General features: G+C 40.9%; 1 protein-coding gene across 1 annotated transcript in view; it reads right to left on the bottom strand.

Annotated features, from left to right (window-relative positions):
- The window catches only part of AKNAD1 (AKNA domain containing 1), a 52,511-nt gene extending 36,742 nt beyond the window's left edge, over nt 1-15,769 (bottom strand). Inside the window, exons 1-5 of the mRNA XM_003409537.4 lie at nt 14,685-15,769; nt 11,822-11,861; nt 11,513-11,658; nt 11,328-11,414; nt 4,053-4,186 (exon numbers count right to left, since the gene is read on the bottom strand). Of these exons, the coding sequence (XP_003409585.2) occupies nt 4,053-4,186; nt 11,328-11,414; nt 11,513-11,658; nt 11,822-11,861; nt 14,685-15,671 (1,394 nt within the window). The 5' untranslated portion in view covers nt 15,672-15,769. The remainder of the gene's footprint in view (nt 1-4,052; nt 4,187-11,327; nt 11,415-11,512; nt 11,659-11,821; nt 11,862-14,684) is intronic.
- Nucleotides 15,770-16,236: the final 467 nt, after the last annotated feature.

Genomic DNA, 16,236 nt, shown 5'->3' with positions numbered 1-16,236 from the left:
GCTGAGCAAATAATACAAGAAGCTGGACTATATGAAGAAGAACGGGGCATCATGATTGGAGGAAGACTCGTTAACAACCTGCGTTATGCAGATGACACAACCTTGCTTGCTGAAAGTGAAGAGGACTTGAAGCACTTACTAATCAAGATCAAAGGCCACAACCTTCAGTATGGATTGCACCTCAACATAAATAAAACAAAAATCCTCACAACCGGACTAATGAGCAACATCATGATAAACAGAGAAAAGATTGAAGTTGTCAAGGGTTTCATTTTACTTGGATCCACAATCAACAGCCATGGAAGCAGCAGTCAAGAAATCAAAAGACGCATTGCATTGGGTAAATCTGCTGCAAAGGACCTCTTTAAAGTGTTGAAGAGCAAAGATGTCACCTTGAAGACTAAGGTGCGCCTGACCCAAGCCATGGTATTTTCTATCGCATCATATACATGTGAAAGCTGGACAATGAATAAGGAAGACTGAAAAAGAATTGATGCCTTTGAATTGTGGTGTTGGCAAAGACTATTGAATATACCATGGACTGCCAGAAGAATGACCAAATCTGTCTTGGAAGAAGTACAACCAGAATGCTCCTTAGAAGTAAAGATGGTGAGACTGCATCTTACATACTTTGGATATGCTGTCAGGAGGGATCAGTCACTGGAGAAGGACATCATGCTTGGCAGAGTATAGGGTGAGTGGAAAAGAGGAAGACCCTCAACGAGGTGGATTTACACAGTGGCTGCAACAATGAGCTCAAGCATAACAAGGATTGTAAGGATGGCGCAGGACCGGGCAGTGTTTCGTTCTGTTGTGCATAGGGTCGCTGTGAGTCGGAACCAACTCGACAGCACCTAACAACAACTCAGAAAGGTAGCAAGTCTGAAAACGCTAATAACCAGAAAAACATAAAGCAGATTAGCAAAAATCTACCCCCCAAGAAAGTGCCAAGCCCAAGTGGTATTGTGAGTGAATTCTACCAGGACTTTAAGGAACAGAATTCCTGTGTTATTAAGCTCTTCTGGAACATAAAAAGAAAAGACAAATTTTCCTGGCCTATTCTATGGTTTGGTATTAAATTTATTAATACAATTCACTATAAAAATAAAGGAGAAAAACTATATGCCCTTCTAAATAGATTCCTAAAACTCATTTGATTAAATTAAACATCTTTCTAAATTAAAAAAAAAAATTAATCCTTAAATTCTAGAAGAAATCTTTCTTGATGAAGCTTATCTCCTTGAACCTACAACAGTTATCACATGTGGAAGCATTTCCATTAACACTAGGACCATAACGAGAATGTTTGCTTTCACCAATATTATTCAATATTGTTCTGGAAAGACTAGCAAATGAAATAAAGCAGTAGAAATAAATGAGATCTATAAGAACTGGTAGGAAGAAAAAAAAGTGTAAATATTTGGGAGGAAAAATATCATTGTTTTCAGACGCTATGATTTTCATACCTAAAAACTAAAACAATCAGTCAACTGAAAAACCAACAAAACACTAAGAAGAGTGTTGCACAAAGTAGCCCAGTACAAGTTAAATATACGATGTTTTGTGTTTCCTACATACCATTTAGAGAAAACATATTAACTATCTTCTGAAAAACTCTAACAAAACTAGCGGTAAAAAACAACAACGAAAATGTGTAAAGTTTACATGAAGGAAACATGTTCCTGGATGGGAATACTCACTGCAAAGATTTTAACTCTTCCTAAATTAGTCTGTAAATTTACTACAATTGAAAACAAAATTCTAAAGGGATTTTATGAAGAAAACATGACAAGTTGCTTACAAAGTTTATTAGTAAGAGCAGTGTGCAAGAATAGCGAAAAAAAGTTTTAAAAGAAGAAATACTTCAAAATATACACTAACGATAATAATTACAAGCTGTGTGGTTAATGCAGAAATAGAAATATAGATCAAAAGGATAGAATAGAACTAGGCCCTAGACATGTGAAAGTTTCATACATGCTAAAAGCGGCCTTTTCAATCAATGGGGCAAGGCTGTTCTATTCAATAAGTGGTGGAACAAAGATCTAACCATGAAAACTCAAAGTGATAAAAAAAAATCGAATAAAATATATGAAAATATGTTTATAATCCAGCAGGCAGAAGTAGGGGACAAGAAGAGACAAAATTTAAGAGAAGGAAGTAAAATAAGGGAGAAAGGCATCGTCAAGGTAGTGGGAGGTGATGGGCTCAAGGGCCATGACTGGAGCAGTTGGAAAGTGGTGAAGGAAGAAAGAGTAGGTGAAAACATGGCGATCTGGAGATGGAAAAAAGATATTTTTTGAGAGAATTCATGTTTGTTCTGTAAAGCAGGAGGCAAGATTATATGCTGAGAATATCAGGGAAAGAGCCTTGATGAAGTAGAACCCCACTTCTTGACTCCTTGCCTCCTGGTGTTACTATGTGAAAGGATCACAGTACTATTGAACTCCATCCTGAATAATAAGATGGATGGAATCTGGATGAGTATTTTTGCACCTTACCTTTTAAAGGTGACATTTTAAATAAGAACAGAACAGCTGACTTAAACAAGTGATTAGTCAATAAATTTGCAGAATTCTTGCAGGGCCATCCACAAGCCTTTGGGCTCAACACTTAGAAAGTTCTTCACATACCAAGCCATCTCAGGTTGTTTGGGGTTCTGCTCACTGCCACGTTATGCCCATACAAGTACAGAGGACCAGTCTCGCCCTGCCCAGCCTTGGCTTGTCCTGAGGTGGCTTTAATTGAGTGTCGGAAGAGGCTGGATCCCTCCCTTGCCCTGATGTTAAAAGCTTCTCCTGTATATGGCATGTAACTGCAGTTGAAAGTCTTTTGATTTATACTGTGCCAGACACAGTGTGGTTGTAGCTAGGATATAAATAAAGCATTGCATAACTTTGGTCTTAATGTGCAGAGAGGCCTGTCTTTAAAATGACTGCCAAAACAAGTGGGATCCTGTGGAAAATAAAGATCATTCTCTATAAATTTTTAAACAAATATTTTTCCCCCTCAGGAAAAAATAATAATAGTAATAAGCCTTTGGTGAAAGTCAATATTAAAACCCCACCCTTGCTGTCTAATTACTCAGTATTGAAATAACAGCAGTAGACAGAGGTTTCATTCTTTTTGGAAAATGTGAAATCAGTACCTTAGGAAAAAAATACCTCAGGATGCTAGTGCCAAAATACAAACCATTAAAATATTTTGGCATCAAGAATGATTCTGTGTTAGAAAGCTATGAATAGAAAGAGCAAAACTTACAAGTATTAAACTTATTAAATGGATTCTTGTAACTCATACAGGAAATTATATGGAAACAATCCTAGCCTTGAGTCTCAGAATACATCTTAAAATTATTTGAATTGGAGAGACAAGAGTATAGCGCTCTAAAAATGGCCAGTTGCAAACTTCAAAGGTTGTGCCTCCAAGTCTCTAATGTGAATTAGCTCAGGGATCATTTGACTTTAAACCCTAACATTTTCCCTTTGTCAGGATTTATGGGTCCCTCACCCCAACACTGACCAACATAATAATGATCCTCTCCTGCCCACTGCCCCTTGGAATTTTCAGTGAATGAGAAAGAAAAGGGAAAAAGGAAGGAAGAGAAGAAACAGGCAGGGATGATAATGGAGGGATGGGGAGAAAAGGGGAGGAAAAGGATGAGAAGAGAATAGAAAGGGCTTGGAGAGGAGAGAGAGCCGCCAGGGTTAGCATGTGAGCTTTTCTGGGGTTTTCCTTTGCTCTTCTGGGTTTCAGGATCAAGTATAATGACATTCAACAAGTGCAAAATGGTGGCATAATATTTCTCTCCACAAGACTCTTGCTAATTTTGGATGCTCCACCTGGGTCAATGCCCAGCACAGCACCTTACGCACAGCAGGTATTCCATAAGTATTTGTTGCATGAGGTGGTACTTTGTTCATTGGTGGCACAGTTTTTGCTGACCTTAGACCAGTGGCTATCCAAGCACTAAGCCAGAAGCCACATCAGAATCACACCCAAGGAAGGTCAGCTCTGAACCCTCCACCTCATGCAATTACTTTAAACCTGACCTTTCTGGATCAAAGTCATCGACAGCTGGGGATTTGTGCTTGTGGCCTTGCTGCTGCAAAGTCAGATGCTTCTCCTTGGTTGCCAGAAACTCCTGCTCCAGGAGTTCAAGATGTCCTTGCAGTTTCTCCAAGACCTACAGCAGTGAAGTCACTGTCATCATTCATATGCAAAACTGTGAGTGTAGTTCTTTTTCCAAAAAAACATAAGGAGAGTGTACCTTCCAGGAGTGTGAAAACCAAGCCACCACCCTTCTCCCGGCAACACCAACTGTTTAGTTTCAGTGTCTGACATCTAAAAATATACAACCTAAGATCCATCTCAACATTCACAACTCCCTCATAGTACATTGCTCAAAAAGTACAGTCACTTCTGATTTCTCTCCCCAAACCCACTCAGAAGCCTCTGAACTTCCTTATTGGAACGTTAATTAGCCCATATATTTGCAGAGTGATTTTCCACTTAGGAAGCACTTTCCCGTTCTTTATCCTATTTGATCCACACATCAATGTTGTAAATGCTACCAAGTGGATTTTATTATCCTCATTTTATAGAGGAGGAAATTGGAGCTCTACTAGGAGGTATGTCTGAAGCTACTAGAACTTAAAAATGGGTTTGAGTCTAAGGGCACTTGGAGGGTGAACTGGGGAAGGAACAGCAGAAAGACCTAACCAAAAGCTACGAAATGGTCTTTCAGACTTGCCCATGTGCAGCCTGGTGCAGGTGAATGTTTAAACTGTGCAGGTCAAGGGCTTGCCTTGAAGATGTACAGAGTCTTCAGCCTTGTATCCCCAATTGGAAAACATTTCCTGAGCACTGCCCATGTCTGGCCCTAGGCCAGGGGTGTGAGAGAGAAAAAAATTGTGTCAGACATTGTCCCTGGTTTCAAGGGTTTTATTCCAGTTGAGAAAAGAGACCATGGATTGGTACTTTGCCATGGCTCAACAGAAGAAATGAGGCTTAAACCAGGCTTGGAGATGATCAGGAGGGCCTGGAGTAGGCAGCATTCATGAAAACGGAGAGGAACGGGTGAATTGGAGAGATATTGCCAAGGAGAGAAACATAGTATAGTGAGACTACAAGGTCAAACACACCAGAGCTCCAGTTCAGGCCCTGTCACTTATTGACAGTATGATTTTAGGCAACTTGAACTCAAGCTTCAGTTTTCTCATCTGTAAAATCAAGATCATAATAGCCCTCATCTCATTGTTGTGAAAATTAAATGAAATAATGTCAATAGCAGTTATGGTGATGATGATGATGATGATTAAAAAGGAGTAAACAAGAGTTTGAAAACATACTCTTTGTTGTTGTTAGGTGCCGTCAAGTCAGTTATGACTCATAGCAGCCCTATAGGACAAAGCAGAACCGCCCCATGGGGTTTCCAAGGAGCAGGTGGTAGATTCAAACTGCTGACCTCTAGGTTAGCAGTCGAGCTCTTAACCACTACACCACCAGGGCTACTGGCTATAGGCCATAAAAAATTGCCAGTGTGGTAGATGTATTCCACTTTCCCCCACAGATCCACCCTCCATCTTTCTCTGTGCCCAGGAGGCTGACCTTTAGTGAATTGTATCAACAAGCTCCCTTGCTCTCAGATTTGGCTGGTTTCAGCTAATGAAACGCAAGGGCAGGAGAGAGGGGTTGGAGAAGGATGAGGTAAGGGATCTCCCCATGTCATCCTGGATTGGCTGTCTCTTTCTACCAAAGGCCACAGTGCTTATCAGCTACTCCTACAGCTACAGCTACTCTCTTCAGGCTCCAGTTCCTGCTCCTCCCCTGCCCCTTCAGGCCTAAGGGTGAAGCAGCACCCCACTGTTATTTCCATGAGAAGTTTTTCCATCCCTTATCGGTCTCTCTTGTAAATGATGCCTTATGAAATTCTCCTCTATTACCTCATTCAACTAAGCCATCTGACTCCTGCCAAGACCTTGAGTAATACTGTAAATATCAAGACAATGCATAGGTTTTTGGTTTGGGAGTTGGGAAGAGTGTGATGCCCCTGACTAAAATGAGGAATTTGGAAAGGCTAAGGAGTTTGAAGATGTCATTGTTGGCAAAGCTTGTAGTGAGAATGAGATATCAAATGAAGATACACATAAACATTTGGAGCTATAGGTGGGAAGTTAGGACTAGTAATTTAGGAATTTGTAACATAAAAATGGCATTTGAAGCCATGAGAGTGAGTTAGGTGTTCAAAGGAAAGCGGACAAAGAGGAAAGAGAGAGGAAAGTCAGTTACGAATTATAATTTAGGATCTTGGAATATAAATTGTGTTGAACAGTTTCTAAGTACAAGTGCACCTCATTTAGTTTTCATAGCAACTCTGTGATGGGCAGACATGCTACAACATGTCTAAGATCATATAACCAATAAGTAGAAGTAGGATTTAAACTCACTCAAATGCTCCAAAATCCAAATGTTTTCTACTACACTGTGTGAACTAAGCTGAGAAGTTTTAGTTTTAGCCCTGTCTTCCAACACTGGACCAAATGGGCCTGAAACTCTCAGACCACTGTCAGGAGTCATCTGTATCCTCCTCGAAGTTCCAACCAGAATCACACTTAAACCCTTTAACATCAGGAAGAAGCTTCCTGAATGAAGGCCTCTGAAGACTAGTGCCTTCAACTAGTTCTTTCTGCTTTGCCCATCCTTTTGAATTCTGTGTTCTCCCAGTTCCTGAAAGCCCGACTCCTTGGAGATCTCCTTTATTTGTCATTCACTCTATAACCCCTGCAATCTGGCTTCCCTGGATCCACAGCTTCATTGAAACTGGGCTTGCTAAGGTCCCTCATGACCTCTTGGTTGCCAAATCATATGCACATCTTGCATTCCTTACTTACCTGAACATTTGATAGTCGGCCCACTCCCTCTTCTTAAAAACCCTATTTCCCCTTGGCTTCCCAGCTCCATTCCCTCCAGGTCTGCCTCTGACCTTTTAGCTCACTCTTTGTCATTCTCCTTTGCTGACTCCTCTTCTTTCACCTGCCCCTGGTTTCTGTTTCCCATGATTCTATCCTTGGCCCTCTTCTCTTCTCTAGATGTTTTACCTGGGCAATCTCATCTACCCCAAAGTTTCGACCCACAACACCCAAATCTGCATTTCTGGCCCAAACACCTCCTCTGAGGTCCAGATCCACTTCTCCAAATGCCCACTGAACCTCTCCACTTCGATGTCCTGTTAAAAACAAAACAAAGCAAAAAAAAAAAAAAAAAAACCTGTTGCTGTCAATTCCAATTCGTGATGACCCTGTGTGTTACAGAGTAGACTTGCTCCATAGGGTTTTCTCAGTATAATCTTTATGGGTCTCATCCACGAGAGCCAAAGTACAACCTTGAGTATAACCCACTTCAATTTAGAGATTGTCTCAAGAATAGATTTGATGCATTGAACACTAATGACCAAAGACCAGACAAGTCATGGGATGACATCAAGGACATCATACATGAAGAAAGCTAAAGGTCATGTAAAAGACAGTAAAGAAAGAAAAGACCAAAATGGGTGTCAGAAGAGACTCTGAAACTTGCCCTTGGACACAGAGTAGCTAAAGTGAAAGGAAGAAATGATGAAGTAGAAGAGCTGAACAGAAGATTTCAAAGGACAGCTTGAGAAGAGAAAGTAAAGTATTATAAGGAAATGTGTAAAGATATGGAGTTAGAAAACCAAAAGAGAACATTCTCAGCATTTCTCAAGCTGAAAGAACTGAAGAAAAAATTAAACGCTCAAATTGCAATATTGAAGGTCTCAATGGGCAAAATATTGAATGATACAAGAAGTATCAAAAGAAGATGGGAGGGATACAGAGAGTCACTGTACCAAAAAGAATTGGTCAACTTTCAGTCCTTTCATGAGGTAGCATATGATCAAGAACCAATGGTATTGAAGGAAGAAGGCCAATATGCACTGAAGGCATTGGCAAAAAACAAGCCTCCAAGAACTGACAGAATACCAATTAAGATGTTTCAGCAAACAGATGTAACACTGGAAGTTCTCACTCATGTATGCCAAGAAATTGGGAAGACAGCTACCTGGCCAACTGACTGGAAGAGATCAATGTTCATTCCCATCCCAAAGAAAGGTGGTCCAAGGGAATGCAGAAATTATTGAATAATATCATTATCACACGCAAGTAAAATTTTGCTGAAGATAACAATTCAGAAAAGGTTGCAGCAGTACACTGACAGGAAACTGCCAGAAATTCAAATCAGATTCAGAAGAGGTTGGGGAACGAGTGATATCATTGCTGGTGTCAGCTGCATCTTGGCTGAAAGTAGATAACACCAGCAAGATGTTCACCTGTGTTTTACTGATTATGCAAAGGTATTCAACTGTGTGGATCATAACAAATTATAGATAACACTTTGGAAAATAGGAATTCCAGAACACTTAATCATGCTCATGAGAAAACTGTACATAGACCAAGAAGCAGTAATTTGAACAGAACAAGGGAATACTGCGTGGTGTAAAATCAGGAAAGGTGTGCATCAGGGTTGTATCCTTTCACCATATTTGTTCAATCTTGAGTAAATAATCTGAGAAGGTGGACTATAGAACACAGCATCAGGATTGGAGGAGGACTTATTAACAACCCGCGATATGCAGATAACACAAGCTTGATTCCTAAAAAAAAAAAGAAGAGGACTTGAAGCACTTACTGACGAAGATCAAAAACCACAGCCTTCAGTATGGATTACACCTCAACATAAAGACAACAAAAATTCTTACAATTGGGCCAATAAGCAACATCATGATAAATGGAGAAAATAATGAAGCTGTCAAGGGTTTCATTTTACTTGGATCCACAACCAATACCCGTGGAAGCAGTAGTCAAGAAATCAAACAATGCATTGCACTGAGCAAATCTGCTGCAAAAGACCTCTTTAAAGTGTTAAAAAGCAAAGATATCACTTTGAGGACTAAGGTGTGCCTGACCCAAGCCATGATATTTTCAATCACCTAATATACATATGAGAGATGGACAATGAATACGGAAGAAGAATTGAAGAGTTTGAAATCATAGTGTTGGCGAAGAATATTTAATATACGATGGACTGCCAGGAGAACGAACAAATCTGTCTTGGGAGAAGTACAGTCCAAATGCTCCTTAGAAGCGATGATGGTGAGACTTTGTCTCACGTACTTTGGACATGTTATTAGGAGGAATCAGTCCCTGGAGAAGGACATCATGCTTGGTGAAGTAGAGGGCCATCAGAAAAGAGGAAGACCCTCAACAAGATGGATTAACACAGTGACTTCAACAATGGGCTCAAACATAGCAATGATTGTGAGGATGGCACTGGACCAGGCAGTGTTTCGTTCTGTTGTACATAGGGTTGCTATAAGAGCACCTAGCAACAACAACACAATCTTTATGGAAGCAGATTGCCAGGCCTTTCTCCCATGGCACCACTGGGTGGACTCGAACCACGAATCTTTAGATTGACAGTCGAGCACGAGCTGTTTGTGCCACCCACGAACCTTTTGGATGTCCTATAGGGAGCTCAAACTCAGAATGTCCCAAACTGAACTTGACATCTTGCTTCTTGCCTGCCTCCCACACCCATTCTGAACTGGCTCCTCCACTTTTATTTCCGACCTTAGTAGCACAAGCCAAAAATCTGAAACTCATTCAAGCTCCCTCCCTTCCCTTATTCTCTCCCATTCAACCTGCCACCACTTCCTTAAAAGATTAGGGTTGTCCCTCTCTCCATCCTCACTGCCTGCCTTGGTTCAGGCTCTCATAACCTGTTATCTGGATTAGGGCTTCCTAACCGGTCTCTGTGTCTGCATTCTCGCCGCCATGGTGCTTACCATTTCCCAGCTTTAAATCCTTCAGTGTTGTCCCATCACTCAAACTCAGGATAAAATCTAAGCTCCTTAGCATCACTTAAAGGACTTCCATGATGTGATCCTTGTCTAGCTCTCTAGTCTGCTCCCTTCTACTACACCCTGAGCTCCTGGTAAATTACAGTGGGATACAGTTCCTCATACTATCAGCACTTTCTTGCCCTTGGGATATTGTACCTGTTGTTTGTTTTTCCTAGGACACCTCTTTACCCCCTACTCTGCCAACTTTGCCCATAGTCCTCCTGCAATGCCCAGCTCAGAAGTCACTTCCAGGAAGCCTTCCGATATGCCCCATCTGGGAAGGGTGAGCCTCTCTGCTAGGCTGCCGATAGCATCATGGGTGACATTTGTCAAGAAACAATTTACTGGTCTGTTTACCAGCCCATTGTTCCTAGGAGACTATAAGACACTTGAAAAATGGATTGTTTATTTTTAAATTCCTAGTGCCTGGCACAGGGTCTGGGACATAGGGTTGTTGTTATTTGCCATCAAGTCGATTCCCACTCATGGTGACCCCATGTCCCTGGATAGTACAAACAGCTAAGTGCCTGACTACTAGCCTTGAAAACTCTATAAAGCACAGTTCTACTCTGCACACATGGGGTCATCATAAGACATAGGAAATACCTGATAAATGTTGAATGACTGAAGGAGTTATTTAATTAATATGATGAGTGAATGAGTAATAAACTGTGTCTTTTAGCACTAGAGTCCTCTTGATTTCTCTCTGTACTGTCTGGTTTCTGAAGCACAGCATGCCCTGAACTTCGCTTGTCTTAACGTCAGGATTTCTGATCACCTGCCTTGTTGCTGACCCAATGGCCCAAACTACCTCTTCCACTTCAGCACATTTCTGGTTCTCCCAGTCTCAGCATTTTGCCCCCGCTGCCCTGTTCCACGCCAGCTTCCCATGGCCCCGGCACTGATGAACAAAAGTGTTATGGTGGTGACATAAATCAGTGATTTTACTAAATTATAGAAGCAAGAAAGGATGTACAATTGAAAAAAAAACCTGATCTTAAAAGCATAGCTTCAAGATCTATTTTAGAGAGCTTCCAAAATTTAAATATTTTATTGCCAAATACCAGCAATTTTTATAACCTTATATTCACCAGGCCTCATAACACACACACACACACACACACAGATTTCCCTTTATAATGGCTTATGTTTTCTTCTCTTGAATCTACCATGTTCTCAGATGTGCTACTAGGTGACTGGTGGAGAGTGAGAGCCATAAGTGACAGATCCCCTGAGAAGGTAAGAGGGCTAAACACATAGAGAAACTGAATTCTGGGCCCCGTAACACAAAGACAGTTTAATCTTTAGCAAAACATTTCCTACCAGTACATTGCTACTCCCACCAACCTAGAGAAAACGTGGTGCTACAAAGTCATTTGTATTTATCCATGCCAAATTTCCTAATAACAATTTTTTTTAACTGGATAAAAGTTATTACCTGCCTCCCTTGCAAATAGGGAGAGTCCTGTGTTATTCTTTTGGAAAAGTCTTGAACCTGCAGTGAAAAAAAAATGCAATATTTCATGAATGGCATGTGTCTCGTGTTTGAATTCGTTTACTTCTATTGTTCATAACAAGCGTTAAGGGTATTACTTTAGCCTTCAGTTGGTCGGTCTGTTCTTTTAACTTCTGACACATCTGTTTCCCTTTTGATATATTTTGAAATATGTAAGAACTTGAGGAAGAGTCTTCCTGAGAGGTTGATGACAATTTAAAGAGACTTGTCTCGGATTCTATTCCTATGTAAGAAAGAATAAATTTTGGCTACCACTCATATCAACTTATCACAGTTTTATAAAGTACTGAAAACAGAAGTCTGTGGCAATAACCACTATTTGCTATTTTTTTTTTAAAGCCCACAATATGTATATCTATATCCAAGAAGTTTAAAAATGATAGTACCTGTAAGAAGTTCTTGATGGATATGCTCTGTAGGTTCCATCTGCACAATGAAAGGGCAAAAAAACATTATCGTTGATCAACAAAGCCATTATTCAGGATGACCAGATGTGTTCTGGTCATCACAGAGGTAGTCAGCGTTGTGGCCAAGAACCAGTTCTGGACAATTCCTTAATCGCTGTAAGCCTCTGATTCTTTTATTGTTGTTGTACTTTAGACAAAGGTTTACAGAGTAAATTAATTTCTCATTAAATAATTAATACACATATTGTTTTTGTGACATTTGTTGACAATTCCACAACACGTCAATACTCTCTCCTTCTCAACCTTGGGTTCCCCGTTACCAGCTTCCCTATCCCCTCTTGTCTTCTTGTCCTTGCCCCTGGGCTGGTGTGCCCATTTAGTCTCATTTTGTTTTATGGGCTGGTCTAATCTTTGGCTGAAGCGTAAACCTCAGGAGTGACTTCAGTCCTGAGCTGTGAGAGTGTCCCGGGGCTGTACTCTAAGGGTTTCTCCAGCCTCTGCCGGATCAGTAAGTCTGGTCTTTTTTTTTTTTTCTAAGTTAGAATTTCGTTCTACTTTTTTTCCAGCTCTGTCTGGGACCCTCTATTGTGATCCCTGTCAGAGCTGTTGGTGCTGGTAGCCGGGCACCATCTAGCTGTACTGGACTCAGTCTGGTAGAAGCGTGGTAGTTGTGGTCCATTAGTCCTTTGGCCTAATCTTTCCCTTGTGTCTTTGGTTTTCTTCTTTCTCTCTTGCTCCAGATGGGGTGAGACCAATGGAATACCTCAGACGGCCACTCACAAGCTTTTAAGACCCCAGACTAGCCTCAGATTCTTTACCGGTAAAGCAGGGATAGTAATAGAACCAACCTCATGGGTTGTTATGAGGATTAAATGTTAAATATTTACTATTGTCTGGCATGTGGTAAGCATTCAACACATGCTAGCCATTATTACTATTGTATTTGATACTATTATGTGTAATACTCAAACGCTGCTCCTGAAACTAGGCATAAGCACCATGAGGACAGGGACCGTTTTTGGCTTTGTCACAGCTCTGTTGCTGGTGCTCTCACTAGCAGCAAACACATAGTAACCACAGTCCAGAGAATAACAGAAAACAGTGTGCACTAAGTTCCAAAATGTGTGTCAAGACAGTGATTGTTTACACAGGACATGACCCTTTTCTACTTGCCACAGGCTGACTAGACAAGGGTTCATAATTCCAGAGCTTTTCACTCTGAGGACTTTATCATTGTTCCCATCACATAAAGCCCAAAAACACACTTGGGCCAGAGAGTGAAATGGTTAACTGTCAAATGAGACTAAGGTCATTATGAATATCTCAATTATATCACAGATGTGAAACCTATGGAGCTCAGTTCTCCAATCTGATGTGACAGGGCAGGAGAAAACCAGACAGCTGACCTTAGACTCCCACTGCCTGAGGGAGATGAGCCTTATGTCCATTCTGCTCCAACTAACCACAGGGCACTGAGAACTGTGCACACCCAGGGGCTTTCTCCCTCCAGCACAGTGAGGAACCCTGAGACTTCCCAATGTCATTGGGGTACAGATCTCTCCAAGACCTAGAAAAGAATCCCAGTTGTGGCCAGGTGGGCTGCTGGCTTGGGGAGAGGGGTCCTATTCCCCAGAGGGTTCAGCTGAAAGGAAAGAGAGTTGAAGCATGAGGAATGGAAGTGGAAAGAGGTAGACAGGATTGTTCCACTCCCGATGCCCTTCATAAAAGAGCTTAAAAGAAAGATCATACAGTCCTGGCAAAGTCCCAGAAACTAAAATGTTTACTTTGGTCCTCAGTATGAATTTGCCTTGCTGTAGAACCTCAAAAAATCAATGAGATCATGTTGGGGAGTTGGGTGGGGGGATGGGAAGATAAGGTAAGAGGAAAAAGGAATTGGCATAATTTAAGCATTAAAATTTTGCACTAAATGATTACCGGCTTGAAGTATGTTATCGAAGATCTTAATTCAGTTCAATGTAGCATTAATAATGAAGGGTATAATATATGTAAGACACAAGGCCAGGCCTCTGGGGGAAGTTAGGCAATGGAAAGATAAGACAAGGTTGCTGCCCTCCAGAATCTTCCAATCTAGTGGAAGAAACAGATACCCCTCAAATTATGACACAAAGCCTCCTGAGATAAACGCTCTGGCAGAAGTGCAAAACAAACATGGGTGGGAAAGAATGACTTGGGGGAATCTGAAAAGTCCTGTGGCAGAAGTAGGAAATGAAGAAGGCCATGAAGATGAGCAGGTCTTGGGTAAGTAGAGACAGGACCGTGCATGCGAGGCAGGTATTCAGAGAGTTCAAGGCCTGAGGTGATGCTCGGACCAGCCAGTTAACAGAATGACAGTGCTAGCAGAAAGGAACTAAGACTACAATGTTAGCCAGGTGCTGTCACGACAATTTCAACTCATGAAAACCCCTGTGTGTCAGAGTAGACCTGTTCTCCTTGGGGTTTTCAATGGCTGACTTTTCAGAAGTAGATCACCAGGACTTTTTTCAGACGCACCTCTCGGTGGACTCAAACCTCCAACTTTTCAGTTAGCAGCCAAGTATGCTGTTTGCAGCACCCAAGGACTATTTAGAAGAATAGGACAAAGTAAAAAAAAAAAAAAAAAGGAAAGGCCCAAGTTCCAGGTTGAAGAATTTGGATTTTGTTTTCTTATTGTTAGTCCAGCCCCTAATTTTTCCAATAAGGACATCCACCAAGCTTCCAAGAGGTCATTTACTCAGGGTGATCCAGAACTAGAACCCAGCTCCGTGCCCCGTCCTAAAACCCACACTGATATAGATGAGCTGTGACACTGATTATGTATTAACTGGAGACTTCTTTCTCCTACCTGTATTTGTTGTGAAGGTTCAACAGTTTCCTTTTTCTGCTCTTGATATTTTTCAACACAATTTGATCTAGGCATAGCTTCTAAAAGATCTTGCACAAGAGCTGATTCATCTCCCAAGTTAGAAGACCTGGCACGCCTGGGTACTGTAAGTAGTTTATTAATTGCGTTATTTTTAGGGATTTTCACTTTGGGAGCAACCTTAGAGAAATCAGGGAGCCGATAATGAACTTGACCTTGGCCATATTTGAACCCACTCCAGGAACTTGATTTTTCAGTCTGTTGTTTATGGGGTGCCTGCCCTTGGAAATTTTTTTGCTTACCACTTGGACCCTTGGTTTTAGTTAGAAACTTTGAATTCCCTTGAAGGCTGCTGCGTCCAGCAACCATTGGCTCTTCTAAATCAGAGATGTTTTCTTCTATAGTGATCGGAGAACAACTGGGCTTACGGCTGTCTTCACCATCCCTTCTGGGATTGAGTTGGTCATCTAGTTCTGGGGTTTGTTCTTTTGGCCAAGAACTCTTAACATAGCACAAAATAATATTTTTAACAATAGGTTCATCAAAACTATCAGCATTAGAGATCTCTGGGAGAGTTTCACAATCAATGCCTTGGCCTTTTACAAATTCCTCTTTGGAAAGATGATTGAGTAAAATATCAGAAATGTTTGACTTTGAAGTGCTTTCTTTATTAGGTGGAATACGAAGAATTATAGTGCATTGTTTCTCCTTATCATGTTTTTTGTGGACAGCATTTTTAGTAATTTTATCTAGAATCATGGCCATACTTGCATTTCCACAAGTCTTATTATCTGTAGCCTTTTCCTGAGAGTCATCTACTGTTAAAATAATTTGATGTGTAACATCAAGAATGTCATTTTTTGTAAAATTGTAATTATTGCATATCTTAATTTGGGGGATGCCCCCATCATAAGGTAAATCCTCCTGCTGCGTGTAAATTGTATCTTCGGAATAATCCGCTTCATCCATGTATGTGCAGCCTGGTCTCTCTTGTCCTCTGGTGCCTGGTATTGATGTCTTTAATTGTAACAATAGATCCTCTGGTTTTCATTGATCATCTTCATTGTGTGTCTCATTCTGCGGGAAATGAGAACAGCCTCATTGTTAAGTATGTTGGAATAATGTTTAAAGCTATGCTTACAGACCAAGCTGGATGCATTTAATTTACAGAAATTCAGTTATAAACATGAAGGTAAGTACAACCAAAAACTAAATACTGTGTTAACATCATCAGTGGTATAAAAGTGAGGAACCGAAAACAAAGGGAACCTTTAACTTTTTTTTGAATTTTCATTCCTTAAATTTTGAGGGGGACACTGGTCTATAGCTAAGGACCTAAAATTTTCAATGTTTACTAACCTCTTTTCAGAAATACTATTTGGAATTTGTTCTCTCAAAATAAGATTTGGGGATTCAAGTGAAGGAGACCTGGTTAGCGCTCAGCTGCTAACCAAAATGTTGGCGATTTGAACCACCCAGCGGCTCTGTGGTTCAAACGGTGATCTGCTTCCACAATGACTACAGCCTAGAAACC

Source organism: Loxodonta africana, chromosome 3 (genome assembly GCF_030014295.1).
Source record: "Loxodonta africana isolate mLoxAfr1 chromosome 3, mLoxAfr1.hap2, whole genome shotgun sequence".
Taxonomy (NCBI): domain Eukaryota; kingdom Metazoa; phylum Chordata; class Mammalia; order Proboscidea; family Elephantidae; genus Loxodonta; species Loxodonta africana.
This window is presented reverse-complemented; position numbering and strand designations above follow the sequence as displayed.